Below are 16064 nucleotides of genomic sequence, written 5' to 3'. Positions count from 1 at the left end.
CCCCTTTCAAGATAATGAATCTGAGAATCCACTTTGAGGCTCTCAATAGCTGCTAATTAGAAAATTCTAAGCTGCATCAGAGAGTAGAAATATATACATGAAAGTTAAGTCATTCTCTTTGGAACCCTGGAAGACTGTAGAAAAGAAAATATCATACCTGCCGACCCACAAAGACTTTGCTGAACCCAACTTTTCTTTTCATATTTTTACTAAGTTATAAGGTTTAAAAGCACATCATATTACATTGTTATTAAACTTGATTGGACACTTTTATTCTGCTTTAATCCTATTAAAGCATTTTTTTTTACAAATTTTACAAATTACATGGTTTTACTTCTCATTGAGATAAATTCCAAAGAATTATTGGTCAAAATTTTGAATGTTTTTATCTCAGTTTTATTCTTCTGAATTGTGAGCTACTTGAGAGATAGAAGAATCTGACTTGTCTTTATTGCCCCAGTTCCTAGTTCCTAATTCCCTCATAGCATGTTCTTAGAGCTAGTTGAATTGAATCATAGAGCTATAGAGATGGTACCCTTAGTTGTTAACAAACACTGTGTCTTGTTTTTTGCAAAGCAGGCAGCTCTGCATTCTCACTCTGACAATGCTTTCCAAAACAGCTTTTACAAAACAGCCTTGGTATCATGATGCTCTTGGCTTTGGGAAAATCTCAACGTGGTGAAAAGAGAGCACTTCTCTCCTCTGTGACTCTATGAGATGCTTTGTTGTATGCTCCAGAACTGACAGAAAAGAATTGATGTGAATATATTTCTTTGACCTCAGAGCACGTATTTCCTTCTTTCTACTCCATAGATGTGCTAGAAGTGTTACTGACACAGATTAGGCATGTCAGCGGTCCTCTGCGGTGCCTTCAGTTTTTGTGATTGCCTGGTCATCTTCCATTCATCACAGATTTCTATACCCGGTTCTCTTCCGTGCTGAGCCAAGTATTCTTTTGCATTGACTTGAATATCACTCAGATTCAGCACCTTGGCTAGAGGCCCAGATGCCTCATTCTTTGTAATCCTCACTTTGTCGTTTAGCAGCTACTTATTTTCATCAACTAGCCTCTTCCTTGAAATACATACCTGTTTCTTTTTTATAATTCACAAACCTTTTATTTCACCATTGTGCAAAAGTTACCCTTTTCTTTAGAAATTAATCAAATATAATCATCTTTTCTTCAGTGACTGCCCTATAATGTCTTCTAAAGCATCATTACTGCCTAGCATATAAATATAAAACTCTTGCCCCCATCTCCCCATTATCTCTTCAAAAGCCACTTGATACTATTGTTTTAATATCTGAGTGTTTTATATAGTAAGCTACTGTTAAAGTTAAAGCTGGCACATAGAAAAAGTATTGCTGGGAGAAATATCACCTAAGGAGAAAATTCCATCTTCAGCTATCATGGAGTAACTAGAACTGAACTTCCTCTCCTAATATAAATTACTAAAAAACTGGACAAAATATATGAAGTAACTGTTTGCAGACATTGATCAAAAGGCAGTGCAGGATAGTGATCTCTGAGAGAAGGAAAACACGTGAGGTGAGACATCCAATCTCCCCAGCTTTCCACATGAAGGCACTTCTGGACCACAGTTATGGAAGGGGAGCCAAGCATAGCCATGGTGGTCTTCCTGGTAAGGACATCGAGATTGGAGATTGGGAGAGTGAGGTGGCTGGATTTGGGAGGACAATATGTGAGAAAGAATGTACATATGTAGAGAAAAAGCTCAAAAATCTGGATAAGGGTCCCTTTGAGTTTGTCACTGAATAATAAAACTGCATGCATTTGGTGAAATTTTGTGAGTTTGAGAAAATAGTTATAAGGATTTGTAAGCGGAACAATTCCCACAGCTCCCACACAACGAGAGAAATTTAGCATTTAATTTAGTACTAGGACTAAATTAGACCTAGCATAAAGCCTTCTTTAGACTTGCCGTAATGAAGCTTAAAGCAAACCTTAAAACATCCAGCTGACCCACAAGTGACTTAACTACCTGCCAAAAGGCGCTTCAACATTCTTTAAAGGAAAATAATAAAATCCAGCAGCCAACAGCATGATATTAAAAAATATCCTGGGCCGGCCCTGTGGCTTGGTGGTTAAGTGCGTGCGCTGCGATGCTGGCGGCCTGGGTTCGGATCCCGGGTGCGCATTGAGACACCACTTCTCTGTCCATCCTGAGGCCGAGTCCCACATACAGCAACTAGAAGGGTGTGCAGCTATGACATACAACTATCTACTGGGGCTTTGGGGGCAAAAAAAAAAAAAAAAAAAAAAAAAAAATATCCATAATCCCCCCCAAAATACTAAACATTCAAAGAAGAAGCAAATTGGGATCCATGATTAGAAGAAAAATTACTCAATTGAAACAGAGAAATGACAGGTAATGGAATTAGCAGACAAAGACTTTAAAATAGTTATTATAAATATGCTAAAGGATTTAAAGAAAGCATGAACATAATAAGGAGAAACATGTAAGATATAAAAGACAACTAAATGGAAATTCTAAACCTGAAAAACACAATATATAAAATAAGAAACTCACCAGATGAACTTAAGAGCAGATTAGACATTATAGAAGAAAAGGTCAGTAAACTTAAAGACAGAGCAATGGAAACTGTTTGAAAATGAAGCACAGTGGGGAAAAAAAAGACTAAAGAAGCAAACAAAAAAGAATATAGCCCAATAACCCATAACACAATATCAAGGAGTTATCATAATGTGTAATTGAAGTCCTGGGGGTAGAGGCAGAAGAAATATGTGAATAATGGCAAAGAATAATCCACATTTGATGAAAACTGTAACTTGTAGAACCAAGAGCCTTGACAAATTCTAAAAAGAATAAACAAAGAAAAAGACGACAACACAAATAAATATAATAATCAAATTGCTGAAAATAAGGGATAAAAAGTAAATCTTAAAAAGAGCTAGAATAATGATATATTAGGTATAAGGGAATAAAGATCAAAAAAATCACAAATTTCTCATCAAGAGACAATTCACAAGAGAGGAAAATAAAACAACTTATTTAAAGAGCTGAAGGAAGAAAAAATAACTGCCAATTAGTAATCTAGATCTATTAAAATACTCTTAAAATGGAGATAAAATAAACACTTTTTCAGATCAACAATATCTGAGAAAATCTGTTGCTAACAGACCTGCATTGTGAGTAATATTTAAGAATTTAAGTTCTACAGCACGCAAGAAAGGAGGGAGAAAATATGAGATTACTGCTGTAAGGTTCCAACACTATCGGCGAACATGGTGTAAATTACTGGAAGCCAAATTGTCATGAATTAGAGATATGTATTAAAAACCCTAGAATAACCACTAAAAAATAAAACAAGGAGATATAGCAAATAGGCCAGTAGTGAAGATACAATTGTCATTAAAATACTCAATTAATCCTAAAGACAGGGAAAGAGGGAAACAGGCACAAAAAACAGATGAAAAGTAGAAAACAAATAGCTAGGGATTTATACTCAACCATAATGACAATTACATTAACATTTAATGGTGTAATAACTCCAATTAAAAGGCAGATATTAGACTTAATACACAAGGCACATCAAGAACTACATGTAATATTTAGGTTAAAAGTGAAAGAATAGAAAAAGATAGCATGCAAGCACTAATCATAAGAATGATTAGTAAAAGTAGACTATAGAACAAGAAATATCAGCAGGAGAAAGGGAAGATATAAGGATGAGGGCCAATTAATCAAAAAGACATAACAATCCGCAGTGCCTACGTATATGCCTCAATTACAGAACTTCAAATTTTTCAAAGAAAAAAATTGACAGAAGTGGAAGAGAAAATAGTTCCTCAGTTCAGTTTAGATATCTCAACATACATTTGTCATTAATTAATAGAACAATTAAACAGAAAATCAGTATGGATATAGAAGACTTGAACAACACTATCTACCAACTTCACATAATTGACATTTATAGAACACTCTCCTCAACAACAGCAGGATACATACCTTTATCCTGAGTGCACATAAAACAGTCACCAAGACAGACCATATGCAGGACCAAATTTTCTTAAGAAAATTTAAAAGTATCGCGATCATACAAAGTATTTCTCTGACAAAAAAGGAGTGAAATTAAAAATCAATGGTAGAAAAATACCTTATAAACCCCAAATATTTGGAATATGGAAAATAGTGTGAGCTGAATGATGACAAAAACACAAGGTGAAAAATCTGTGGGATGCAGCTAAAGTGGTGCTTAGAGAGAAATCGCCAGCTATAAATATTTTACTAGAAAAATGAAAAGTTTAAGATGCATTTTTAAGAGTAATCCTCAAGGAACTGGGACTAGAAGAGTAAATTAAACCCATAATAAGCAAAGGAAGGAAATAAGAAAGATAAGCAGAAATTAATGACATAGAAAATGGACAAACAATAGAGAAAATCAATGAAACTATACAGTGGTTCTTTGAAAATATCAATAAAAGTGATGAAACTCTAGCTAGATGAAAGAGAGAGAGAGAAAAAACAGAAACAGCCAATATCAGGGTGAAAGCATAGATACAGATCCTACAGACATTGAAAAGATGATAAGGGAATATTACAAACAAATTGGTGCCAGTACATTTAACAACTTGGATAAAACAGACAATTCCGTGAAAGACAAACATTATCCAAACTATTACAAGGAAAAATAATAGAAAATCTGAATAGCTCTCTCTATACTAAATAAATTAAATTTGCAAATAAAAAACTTCCAACAAAGAAAACTCCAGGCCTGGATGACTTAATTGGTGAATTCTATCAAACATTTGAGATAGAAATAACTTAAACTCAATAGAAATTCTTTCAGAAAATAGAAAAGGAGGGAGCACTTCCCAATTTATAATATGAAATCAGCATTACCTTCATATCACACCATATAAAGACAATTAATAAAACTACAGACCCAATTTCTCTCACGAATATAGTCACAAAAAATCTTAACAAAATAATAGCAAATCAAATTCAGGACAATATGAACAGATAATACATTATGACCAAGTGTGGTTTATGGAGGCATGCAAGATTGGGTAAATATTCAAAATTTAATCTCTATATTCATCAAAGGAGAAGAAACATATGAACATCTCAAAAAATATGGAAAAAGCAACTAACAAAATTAATTGGCAATTCATAATAAAAATATCCTCAACGTGATAAAGGACATCTATTAAAAATCATCAGTCAACGTCATACATGATAGTGAAAGAATAAATGCTTTCCTCCTAAGATTGGAAATAATATAAAGGATGTTCACTCACCACTTCTTTTAGATCTTGTAATGGAGGTCCCAGCTGGTGCATTAAGGTAAAAAATAAAGGGGGAGTTCACATAGTTGGAAAGTAAACATAACTGTTTTTATTCAGAGACAACCCAATCACATAAAAAATAAAGATATAAAACATATTAATAGATTGAAAGATATTGTTGTTAAGATGTAAATTCTCCCCAAATAGATCAGGAAATTCTACCCTCTACCAATCAAATTCCATTCTGCTTTTATATTAATTAATTAGTCAACTCTAAAATTAATATGCAATACAAAAGCCGTAGATGGCTAAACAATGCTGAATAAAAGAGCAGATTTAAAGGACTTGACACTGTCTGATTTCAAGTGTTCAGTTAGAGCTGCCAAAATTGAACAGAAAGATATGGGTGTAAGGATAGATGGAAATCAATGGAACAGAATAAATAGTCTAGAAATAGACCACACAACCATAGTTAATTGATTTCCTATAAAGATAGACATACTATTTTTATAATTAGAAAAACAATTTAGGGCTGGCCAGGTGGCATAGTGGTTAAGTGCATGCACTCTGCTTTGGTGGCCCGGGGTTCACATGTTTGGATCCTGGGCGCGCACCGACACACTGCTTGTCAAGCCATGCTGTGGCGGCGTCCCATATAAAGTAGAGGAAGATGAGCACAGATGTTAGCTCAGGGCCAATCTTCCTCAGCAAAAAGAAAAAAAAAAGAGGAAGATTGGCATTGGATGTTAGCTCAGGGTTGATCTTCCTCACCAAAAAAAAAAAAAAAAAGAAAGAAAGAAAAACAATTTAATAAAGAAAAAAATAATAAACTTGATAAAAACTTTGTTTTGTTTCAGTCCTGACTGTCACTTGTTACTCTCTGAAGCTCAATTCCTTCGTGTGCACGTTGAAGGTGTGATGACCGCATAGACCAAAATCATTCATGTTATTTAAACTAATGCTTATACTACTTGCTCAAGGGAAAGATCCTTTCAAGTAAATAATGTGGACTGTAGGTTTGAAAGGACTCGGAAACATTAGAATATCACGACATCAACGTGTTGTTATTTTATCCTGTCACAACTGCTAATGTCTCTATCCACTAAATTATATATATTTTTTTCATTATGCTAGAAGTAGTTTACATTTTTATTCATTTGTAAAAAATACTGCTTAGTTGCCATGATAAGATGTGAATATTATGGAAGTCTCTCAAAAACGGTTCTCTCTATGCTAAGAATCTAATTATTTTACAGTTAACCAAGGGCCATGTGATTCTTTCAAGAAATTTTTGTTGGTTTTTGTTTAATATATGTGCTACTTATTTAAGCAGCATTTGTTGACAGAATTATATAAATTGTCTCATTATAGAAATTCATATCATTTTCTAAGTGATAAAGGGAAGATGGTATGAGTATAGGGAACAAAAAATCAAAATATGATTTATATCTTACATATTAAGGCTCGGAAGCTGAAGTTTTGTTTTCTTTGGGAAGACCAATGAGAACTATAGCTTGTAAACTACCATGCCTAAGAATAAAGGCAAGCCAAATATTTCAGAGAAAAGAAACTGTGAATGTGTTTAGTTTGATAAGTATGCTGAGCTGTCGTTTTGCATATAAAGTTGTTCTGTTAATTGTTTCCAACTATGTATAATTTTCTTTGGAGTACTTACCTCTATAATAATAGAGGCATGTTAAAAAAAGTTAACAAATTTTAAAGATATAGTTTTTAAAATGACCTCTAGACACATGGCTTTCAAAATATTTGTCTTTTGGTTTAGTTGCTTTTTTTTTGTAGCCTAAACAACAACATTGTCTTTGATTATTATTTTTTGAAAAATAGGTATAATGTAGTGTGGGAAATTAAAGAATTAGATGAAAGAGATCAAATTTCCACTTAGCTTTCTAGACAAGCAGATTCTACAGCAAGGTTAAACGTGTTGCATTTAATTTCATGGAGCACCAATTCCTGAAACATCTTTAAAGGCTCTAGAAAGTATGCTGTTTAGATTAATTACTATTTTATTGGTTGGGCTAACTGTGACTTGTGGCTTTTCGTAGGAATTTTCTCCACAGGGTATTAAAGATCATGTAAATACTTTTTCCATTCTCTTTATTTTTAACTTTGTCATTTCATGTTTTATTTGTTTGGAAGTATGAATACCTATTTGGTAACAAGAGTCTTCTTCCTATAGATTTTCTATGCTGACTTCAACAAATAAATATTAAAAGTTAGCGTTCAGATTTTACCCTCCTCTTCTCCAACAGAAGAGAAAAAGATGAAGAATGGAGGAAAAAAACCATTACAATTAATAAAAAGTATCAGATAATTATGACAATTTGTTGGATATTACATTTTAATATTCATAGTAAGATGTTTAAAATATGAATTCATATAAGTTGGAGTTCGAGGAATTACTACAATGGGAATTAGTAAAACATACTCTCATTTCTCCTTAAGACATCATTAATAAACATTATGTTCTATGTAAGTCTAGGAAAATATGAGAATTTGGATAATTCTCTCTCTTCTCTCTATTCTTCTCTCTCTATTTTTTTAGACTGTAATTGGCATAAAAATCCATTAAATTGGGTGTCCACGGTTGTTATTTTCGGAATCCTCAAAGATAATCATTAGTAATATAAATACGGTTAAAATTTCAAAGTGCTAAAACACATTATTTGAGTTAGTTCATGTTTATACCAGCCAAATTAATCTGACTTGGAATGAAACCAGAAACAAACCAAATAGTTATCGCTATTAATATTGCATAACATTGAAATCAAGCATTTCTATGTTCCCATCATATGGCTGTTGTCAGTAGGCAAAACAGAATAAAAATTATTATTTAGTACTCTAGTCTTATGTACTGTTTATATGTTATACTCTTTCCTTGCCCTCATAAATTAAAACTGTAACATTAGTTTTACATTAAAATATTTTAATGTAAGCTTATTACGATGATCCACTATCTAATTAAAAAACATCAATTGAGGGTTTGTTATTTACAATGCAAAAAAACTATGTTTTATTTAATATTTAAAATACAATTAGAATTATGTATAACTCTTTAATGTATATCATATATATTTCTTTTTTAAAACACTATTGAATAAAACATAGTAAAACTCAAAAAGGAGATAGGCCCCCTTACTTTCTCTTTCATGGACGTTTTACTCTCCAAAATGCTCTCTCCCTCTCTCCTCTCTCTCACCACACAAGTAGTTAACTAATTATAAGCTGCCTTGAACAAAGATTTTCTCTGTAAAACAAATGATTATAAAACAAAACAAATATCACTCAGCTTTCCTAATGTTTACATGAACAAATAAAATTTCATGTATATCAATCTGAAATTCATTATCTATCATTTAAATTAGAACTTAGAATCCATTCTTGAAATATAATGAGTCAAAGACAAGAAGCATTCTAGTCCTTGAGTGGAGTAATTCCATTAATTCTATGAGGTTAAATCAAAAAATATGTCCCAGATAACTTTTGCTTCATTTCTCCTCTGTACTTGGAAATAATAATGAAATTATAATTGGGTTGAGAATGAGGCAGGGAAGGAATCAGGGAAGGAGATACTTCTGGTTTCTTCCACCCCTACTCCCAATCTTCTATAGAAATTGTTTTATATGCAAAGTAGGCTGTTTGAATTACTTTCATATTTTACATTATTTTAATAAATAACTATCTTAATCTCAGATGTTTTGAACAGCAAACTGAGTTCACCATGAATTCTTATTTTTGTAAATGTGTTAGAAACTTTTAACATGTTTTTTGAGAAGGTATTATGTTAAAATACTTTAATCTTTAGAAAAAATGAAAAGAAATTTATTTATTGACATTCTGTATAAGAATAATTTTAATGGTAATGAATACAGCATCCTAGTTTAAGTTGAAACTCATAATATTGTACTATAAATTGTGGTAATTGATACACATGTATTGTTTTCCTTTCAGTTTATCCAAAGAAGACTAGAAGGACCGAGTTGCGAAAAGGTGAACATTCATTTGTGTGCTAATTAGTAGAATTTATGTAAGGAAATTCAACTCTTAGGTTTCTCTGATACGGGGTTCATCATAAATCCATGTGATCTTTGAAATGGTGTTTTGCTTCAGTGGATATACTGAAAAATTGGAAATAACATACATGATATTTGGTGGGGAAGGCTTCAAACAACATATTTACTCTCAGTCTAACGCAGCATGATATTTAGTATTAGATCAGTCATACTCCAGAGCCACACACCTGCTCTTTTAACATCTCTCAAATAGCGATTTAGATGTTGCTAGTCTTACTTTAGTTCTCAGATCTCTAATCCCTTGATAATCTCAGCATTATGTGGCTCTAGCAAATTTCATCCATCATTCCCCTAAAGGGATATGTGTCTTTAAGTTGTCAACAGTCTATATGCAAAAGTAGTGGAGATATTTAATGATAAATAACTGTCTTTTCCAACATTATTTAGTGTGTGTGCACATTTTTTGTGATTTAAATTATTTTATTTATTGTTTTTAACTTAAAGTAATTACTTTTTGGTGAATACATTATATCAGCACAAGAAAAAAATGTTATCAATAGATCAAGAAAGCCACGCTCCTTTTAATAAAGGTCTAGAAACTGATCGGGCCCAATTACCATTTATGGCATTTATATTTGAATGACAAAATATTGAATAAAGAGATCAAATTATGTAACTCAGGACATGAAAGAGATACAAAGTTCAAAGTGTACTTAAATTTCACTGAATTTGATTTAATTATGTGGGAAAGAGTTGAAAATTTCTGTGACTCACTGATAAGCTTAAGACAATTTATTGTTCAGAATTTGAATCAAAATTTATAAAATAAATGCAGCAGCAAAGTGTGTACATAAGTGAATGTATTTATTTACAAGTTTTAAAATAGCTTCCTATAAATATTGAATTAATCTTAACAAAGATGTTCAACATTGCAATTAAATAAAACTCACATTATCTGTAATATCAAAGAATACAGCATATTTATAAATAGCGTGTTTTGTACCAAGTAAAAGATATCTTTGCGAAAGGAAATATCATTATTTAAATGTTAGCATATTCTTTTCAAAAATGTAGAATTAGGAAAAAATTATATGCAGGTAAAATTTACTATAAAATTATGCTGTATAATGTATATTTAATGATTCAGAATTCAATCATTCTTAATTGATATTATACATGAAAGTTAGAGAATAAAGCTATCAATACCATTCACATGAGTGTTAAAAAATGTCCAGATGCTAAAACAAATGCATAATAAAGACCTCTAAGCACATCAGTTTGAAATTAACTTTGTGATATGCTTCCTAGCATCAGCATTGGAGCAGTTATAGACAATGGAATTCTTTACAACCCCTTCGAAAGAAAGTTTGGTTTGAGACAATTGCCAAGTATGCAGCCTCAAAGGAAAGATAGTAGTGAAAATCCTGTGCCTTGTAGAAGTTGGTATATAGCTTAAAGTCTGCATTTTGTGTTACTCACTTTTAACTGAGCATCAATTTAGAGCAAAGATGTTGCATGCAGATTCCATACGAATGTTACTTTATTTATCTGAGGAATACGAGGCATGAATTTATTGATTTGTAACTGTATTTTAAACTGTTAGGCCTAAGCAGAACTATTTTACAAGTGTGACCGTTCGACTTTGTCCTAAAATAAATTTATGTCCTAGAATGGGCCTGGTATAAATAATAGCAACTTCCAGTTGTATAGTTTCTTAATTATACTTTTCAGCATAACTTGTTACCGTTTTCTGTTCTTTATATGCAATATTTTTTACCTACTCCCTTTTGTTAAACATAGAATTCTTATATTATTTGTTAAGATGATTTAAAGTTTCATAAGAAGTACAACTAAGACTAAAACAAATCAAAATGGTAGTAATAGGATGTATTTTTCCTTTTTCCTTAAAAAAGTGTATAAAAATTTAAAGAATTGTTTTCTTGTCCCATATATTAAACTTTGTTACAAATTGTTACTCTGGTAAAATAGGAACATTCACTTTGAGAAACAGGAGGCAATAAACAATAAGCAAAATAACTTTCAAATTGGTACTTTGAGTACTTATAGAAAGTAGATATTTTACATTATATTAAAATAGGATGTTTTATTTAATAAAAGAATTTTTTATAGGAGATTGGTTTTTCTGAAGATCTACAACTGTTGCAGAAATTATTAACGTGCTCTTTTTGCAATAAAACCCTCATGAGTATTGCTTCCCTGACATGAAAGAGCAAGTTGCTTTAAAATGTAAAAGGATATTACAGCTCATTTTTGCCACTATAGAAATATAGTTGAAGCTTTGAAACTTTGACCTAAGAAATTCAAGCCCAATATGTCTTGTGATCATAATAATTTTGAAAATAAATTCAATTCTCTTTACAGAGTATGCCTGTAGACAAAGCTTGTAATGTAGATCACAGTTCCACAACTTTTGTGACAGCTGTGTTTAGCCTGGTTTGGAGCACTATCAAAGAATGGGTATTAGACTTTTTCAAAAGTTTCTCCAATCCCTGAACATGTATTTCCTTTCTGCCTCTGCACTGTTGGAGTCATTCCAATGACTGGAAAAAGAAAAATAAGAGATATAGTGGTGGAGGATGTGATACGTAATACAGATATTAATTCCACCATAAAAATTCAGGAACTTCTAAAAATAGTCATGAAAGCTTCCATACCCTTTAAAGTTTCTTCTCCAATTATTTTTTGAAACCATTCTTAGTGAAGCAATATATTACACTTCTTTCCCTAATGAGACCCCACACGTAAAAAATACAAAATATTCATTGATCTTTCCTAAATATTGATGCCCATGAACTTAATAAAAATAAACCAAATTTTTGCCATAATATTTTGTACTTCCAAACCAAGTGTAAAGTTACCCAATATCTTTTATTCTCTCAATTCATGAAATAGTTGATAGTTAATGCCCTATTAATTTACTATGAGAAATTTAAAACTTGAAATTCCAGTAGCAACAATATGTGACAATAGTTGCATCTTCTATTTGTCACAGTAGATATAGTAGATAATTTTAATATTATATAGTTGTGGATAAAGTCATATTTTTATCTCTTATTTTTAACTCTTCATGTTTGACCCATAAATAACTTCAACTTAACCAGTTATTTATACACTTAATTAAAATAATTAAATTATTCACAAATAAGATTATTGCTTTCTGACATTTTTATCATTTCTAGAAAAGCCAGATTTCTGCTTTTTGGAAGAAGATGCTGGAATCTGCCGAGGTTATATTACTAGGTATTTCTATAACAATCAGTCAAAGCAGTGTGAACGTTTCAAGTATGGGGGGTGCCTTGGCAATCTAAACAACTTTGAATCACTGGAAGAATGCAAGAGCACCTGTGAGGATACATGTACGTTTATTTCTCATCTCATCTTATTCATTGATAGCCAGTCTTTTAAAAATAAGGTATCTGAGAGGATGTTCAGGTTTACCCAGATTTTGTTTCAGCCATAGAAATGAAGATACATTTGTATTCACTAAATACAATGGAAATTAGTCACTATGTTAAATTTTTTTGTGTGTGTGTGAGGAAGATCAGCCCTGAGCTAACATCCATGTCAATCCTCCTCTTTTTGCTGAGGAAGACTGGCCCTGAACTAACATCTATTGCCAATCCTCCTCCTTTTTTTCCCTTTGTCTCCCCAAAGACCCAGTAGATACATGTATGTCATAGTTGCACATCCTTCTAGTTGCTGTATGTGGGACGCCATCTCAGCATGGCCGGAGAAGCAGTGCATCGGTGTGGGCCTGGGATCCGAACCTGAGCCACTAGTAGTGGAGCACACGCACTTAACTGCTAAGCCACGGGGCTGGCCCCTAAATTTTTTTGTAAAAAGCACAGAGATTTAAGAAGTCTAACTATAGTGGAAATTGTTTCCATAGATCTGACTTTTTTTTTTAGGTTATATTATTTAATTTTTCTTCCAGAGAACACTGTAGCATAATTTCGGCACAAGAGTAGGACTGCTGAAATCCCTTAGGTTTATAACAACTTGAGGGCAAATAGTTCTTTGAGACCTACCACTAAAATCAATCAATTTTATCTGACCATAAAATTTATTAAAGGAGGGACTTAAACGTTAACTATTATGCTTTTTTTGACCAAGAACCACAAAGTTACTGAAGGAAATATTATCTTATTGCATACATAATGTTATCTTATATGTACATCATATATTTTTTTAAAGATTCACTGTTTACTAATTTAGCATAGCAATGTGAATAAAATTTCTAGAAGTCTTCTTTTCTTCACACAACTGCTGTGCTTTGCTTTATGTGTACAATTATAAGCTTGTGACAATGTCTCATAATTTAATTGGCTATATTTTTTTCCAGTGAATGATTTCCCGGTGGATGATTATAGAACCCAGCTTAATGCTGTGAATAATGACTCCTTGACTCCCCAGCCTACCAAGCTTCCCAAACTTTTGGGTAAGAATCTCATTTTTTTTAATTGCTGCCAGAGAAATATTACCATGGTAACAATAGAAGTGGAGTGTGTATTAGAACTATGCTTTAAAAAAAATTATATCTGTTTTGTTATTTAATAATGTGTGTTGAAATACTAAGATTCAAATGTTTAAGGCATTTAATCTCATAAAAGTGATAATTTTCCTAATCTATTTTAAAGTATGCTTTGAAGTAGGCTTTTGATTACATATCACATGAAAATTTTCATATGATATTTAACTCTATGCCAAATTTATCTTATAAAGTAATGCTAGGAATTTCAGCCTCAAGTCTGATGGTCTATCACTGTAAGGGCAAGCAGTGTGTCATGGGCACCCTAAAGTGCTCTTAGCTGAGCACGGCATTGGGCAGGTCCTCTGTGTTAGTCACAAGGCGGGTTAGGAATTTGTTGAATAACCATCCCCAAAGGTTATGTTACTCTAAAGGGAATTTTCTTTTGGACTTCTGCAGAACTCTTTTCTGGGATCTACCCTGTCAACATATTTATCAAATTGAAACAAACATACAAGAAATATGCTCACAAAAATGCAGAGCTGGGAAAATATTGGAAAAACATAACCAGAAACCACAAATATCTAGGCAGTTAGAAACAACCTAAAAAGCTGAAAGTTAACAAGATAAATGTAAGTTCCTACCTAAATTTTAAAAATCACATGTTCATTCAGGAATGGAAGATTTTGCTTAGAAGCAGTCCACGTGAAAGTGTTAAACATAAACTTGGCATGACTTGAAAGAGTTCTGTGGCTATTAAAATTGCAACCTGAGGGACAAAAGAGACCTAGTGTCTGAACCAGGGATTCTCTACCCTGGCCATGTGTCAGAGTCAGATGGGGTTCAGAATCAGAATATCTTTGAGCATCTCTCTTTACAACAAACAAACAAATAAGCCAGCAAGCAAACAAAACTTCTGTCCAGCTGGATTTAAAGTACTGCAACTGTTGACTATGATTCATCTAGAATGAGGGATGTACATGGCCAGCTTAGTCACACACTGATCTGATCATGTCTGTGGGACTTGCTTCAGCCCTGAAGGCCATACCTTAGAAGTCACAAAGAGAACTGGAAATATGTTTATAGAAGAGCTGGAAAGTGTAAGGAGACGTGAGATCTAAGAGGGAACATTATACATGCTCTCAGGATTTGAAACACTATCATGTGAAGGGAGAATTAAGTTTCTGTACATGCCTCACCCTCAGTCCTCTCCATTTCAGTCCCCACCGCCACCCCACATCCCCATCCTTCCTTGTCTCCCTCAACCCAACCTAAGAATCAGGCTTAGTGTATGAAATCTAAAGTACAAATTTCTGTCTGTACAGTGTTTGTTTTTAATATGAGATCTTCAAAAATGAATGGGTGCCTCAGGGATTAAATTCCCTAAATTGTAGACATTCAAGCAGTGTTCTAATAGCACTTGAGATGTCATAAGAGCATGCAAAGTTTCGGTGGGAGTTGGACAATATGGTCTTCAGAATGCCTTGAGGCCCTTAGATCCTATAATTAGAGCGGTGAATACAATCCAGATGAACTTGAGTCTAATTTTTAAACACTACTTTATTTGTAATAATGATAAGTACAGATTTTTTATCTGTAAAATTAAGTAATTTCATTGCATTGTTTCTTTGTGTCCTTCCAGCCTTGTGCCTTGCAATGACGTTTTGTTTTATCCAGTTAAATATCACATGTTGAAAAGTATGCTAAATCTTATTGCTGTGAAAGATGTCAAAGTTTAGAATGATAAACTTATTCATGGGTTTAAAGATACATGTGATACAACAATATATCTACAAATAAAAGAAATGTGTGAAATCAGTTTTCATTATGTTTCAATATTTTTTGTTTGGGTTACTTTACTACTTTACTACTACTCAAATAGAGATCTTCCATCATTTATCATTAAAATGAGTAGAGTAGGTTAGAGGATGGTTTTGCCTTGAAGTTTTATGAAGCATAAAATTCATGATTTTTGGCAGGCACACTACCAAAATAGAATGGGGGAAATAAAGAACGTCCATGTGAGAAAGTAAATGAGTTTTAAATACTGATAAAGATCCTAAGTTTTTATGTAGATGCACACTAAAAAGTGTAATAAATAAATTAATGGTTATAGGAGTAAACTATTAACTAAGGAAGCAGTAAAAATTCACAACGTGAATTTAATAGAAAACAAATTAAGAGGATGTTTATTTAAAGTAGAAGACATCTAAGGGATAATTCTTTTATAGTAAATGCATTTAAAATTAGGGCCAATGGTCCCCTTTATTTG

The 16064-nt window shown here is 32.5% G+C and overlaps 1 protein-coding gene across 4 annotated transcripts in view; it reads left to right on the top strand.

Annotated features, from left to right (window-relative positions):
• Positions 1–16064, top strand: part of TFPI (tissue factor pathway inhibitor) — a 79712-nt gene that overhangs the window by 47123 nt on the left and 16525 nt on the right. For 3 of the 4 annotated variants that reach the window (XM_004426716.3, XM_087435466.1, XM_087435468.1), the window contains 3 exons: positions 9242–9280; positions 12504–12680; positions 13667–13762. In XM_004426716.3, coding sequence (XP_004426773.1) covers positions 9242–9280; positions 12504–12680; positions 13667–13762 — 312 coding nt within the window. Of the gene's footprint in view, positions 1–9241; positions 9281–12503; positions 12681–13666; positions 13763–14251; positions 15429–16064 lie in introns of those variants that run through there. The other variant, XM_087435467.1, reaches the window with a different exon arrangement.

This window comes from Ceratotherium simum, chromosome 9 (assembly GCF_057802395.1).
Source record: "Ceratotherium simum simum isolate JZ-2026a chromosome 9, ASM5780239v1, whole genome shotgun sequence".
Taxonomy (NCBI): Eukaryota; Metazoa; Chordata; class Mammalia; order Perissodactyla; family Rhinocerotidae; genus Ceratotherium; species Ceratotherium simum.
The sequence above is the reverse complement of the archived record's forward strand: the minus strand, read 5'-3'. Positions and strand labels throughout refer to the sequence as shown.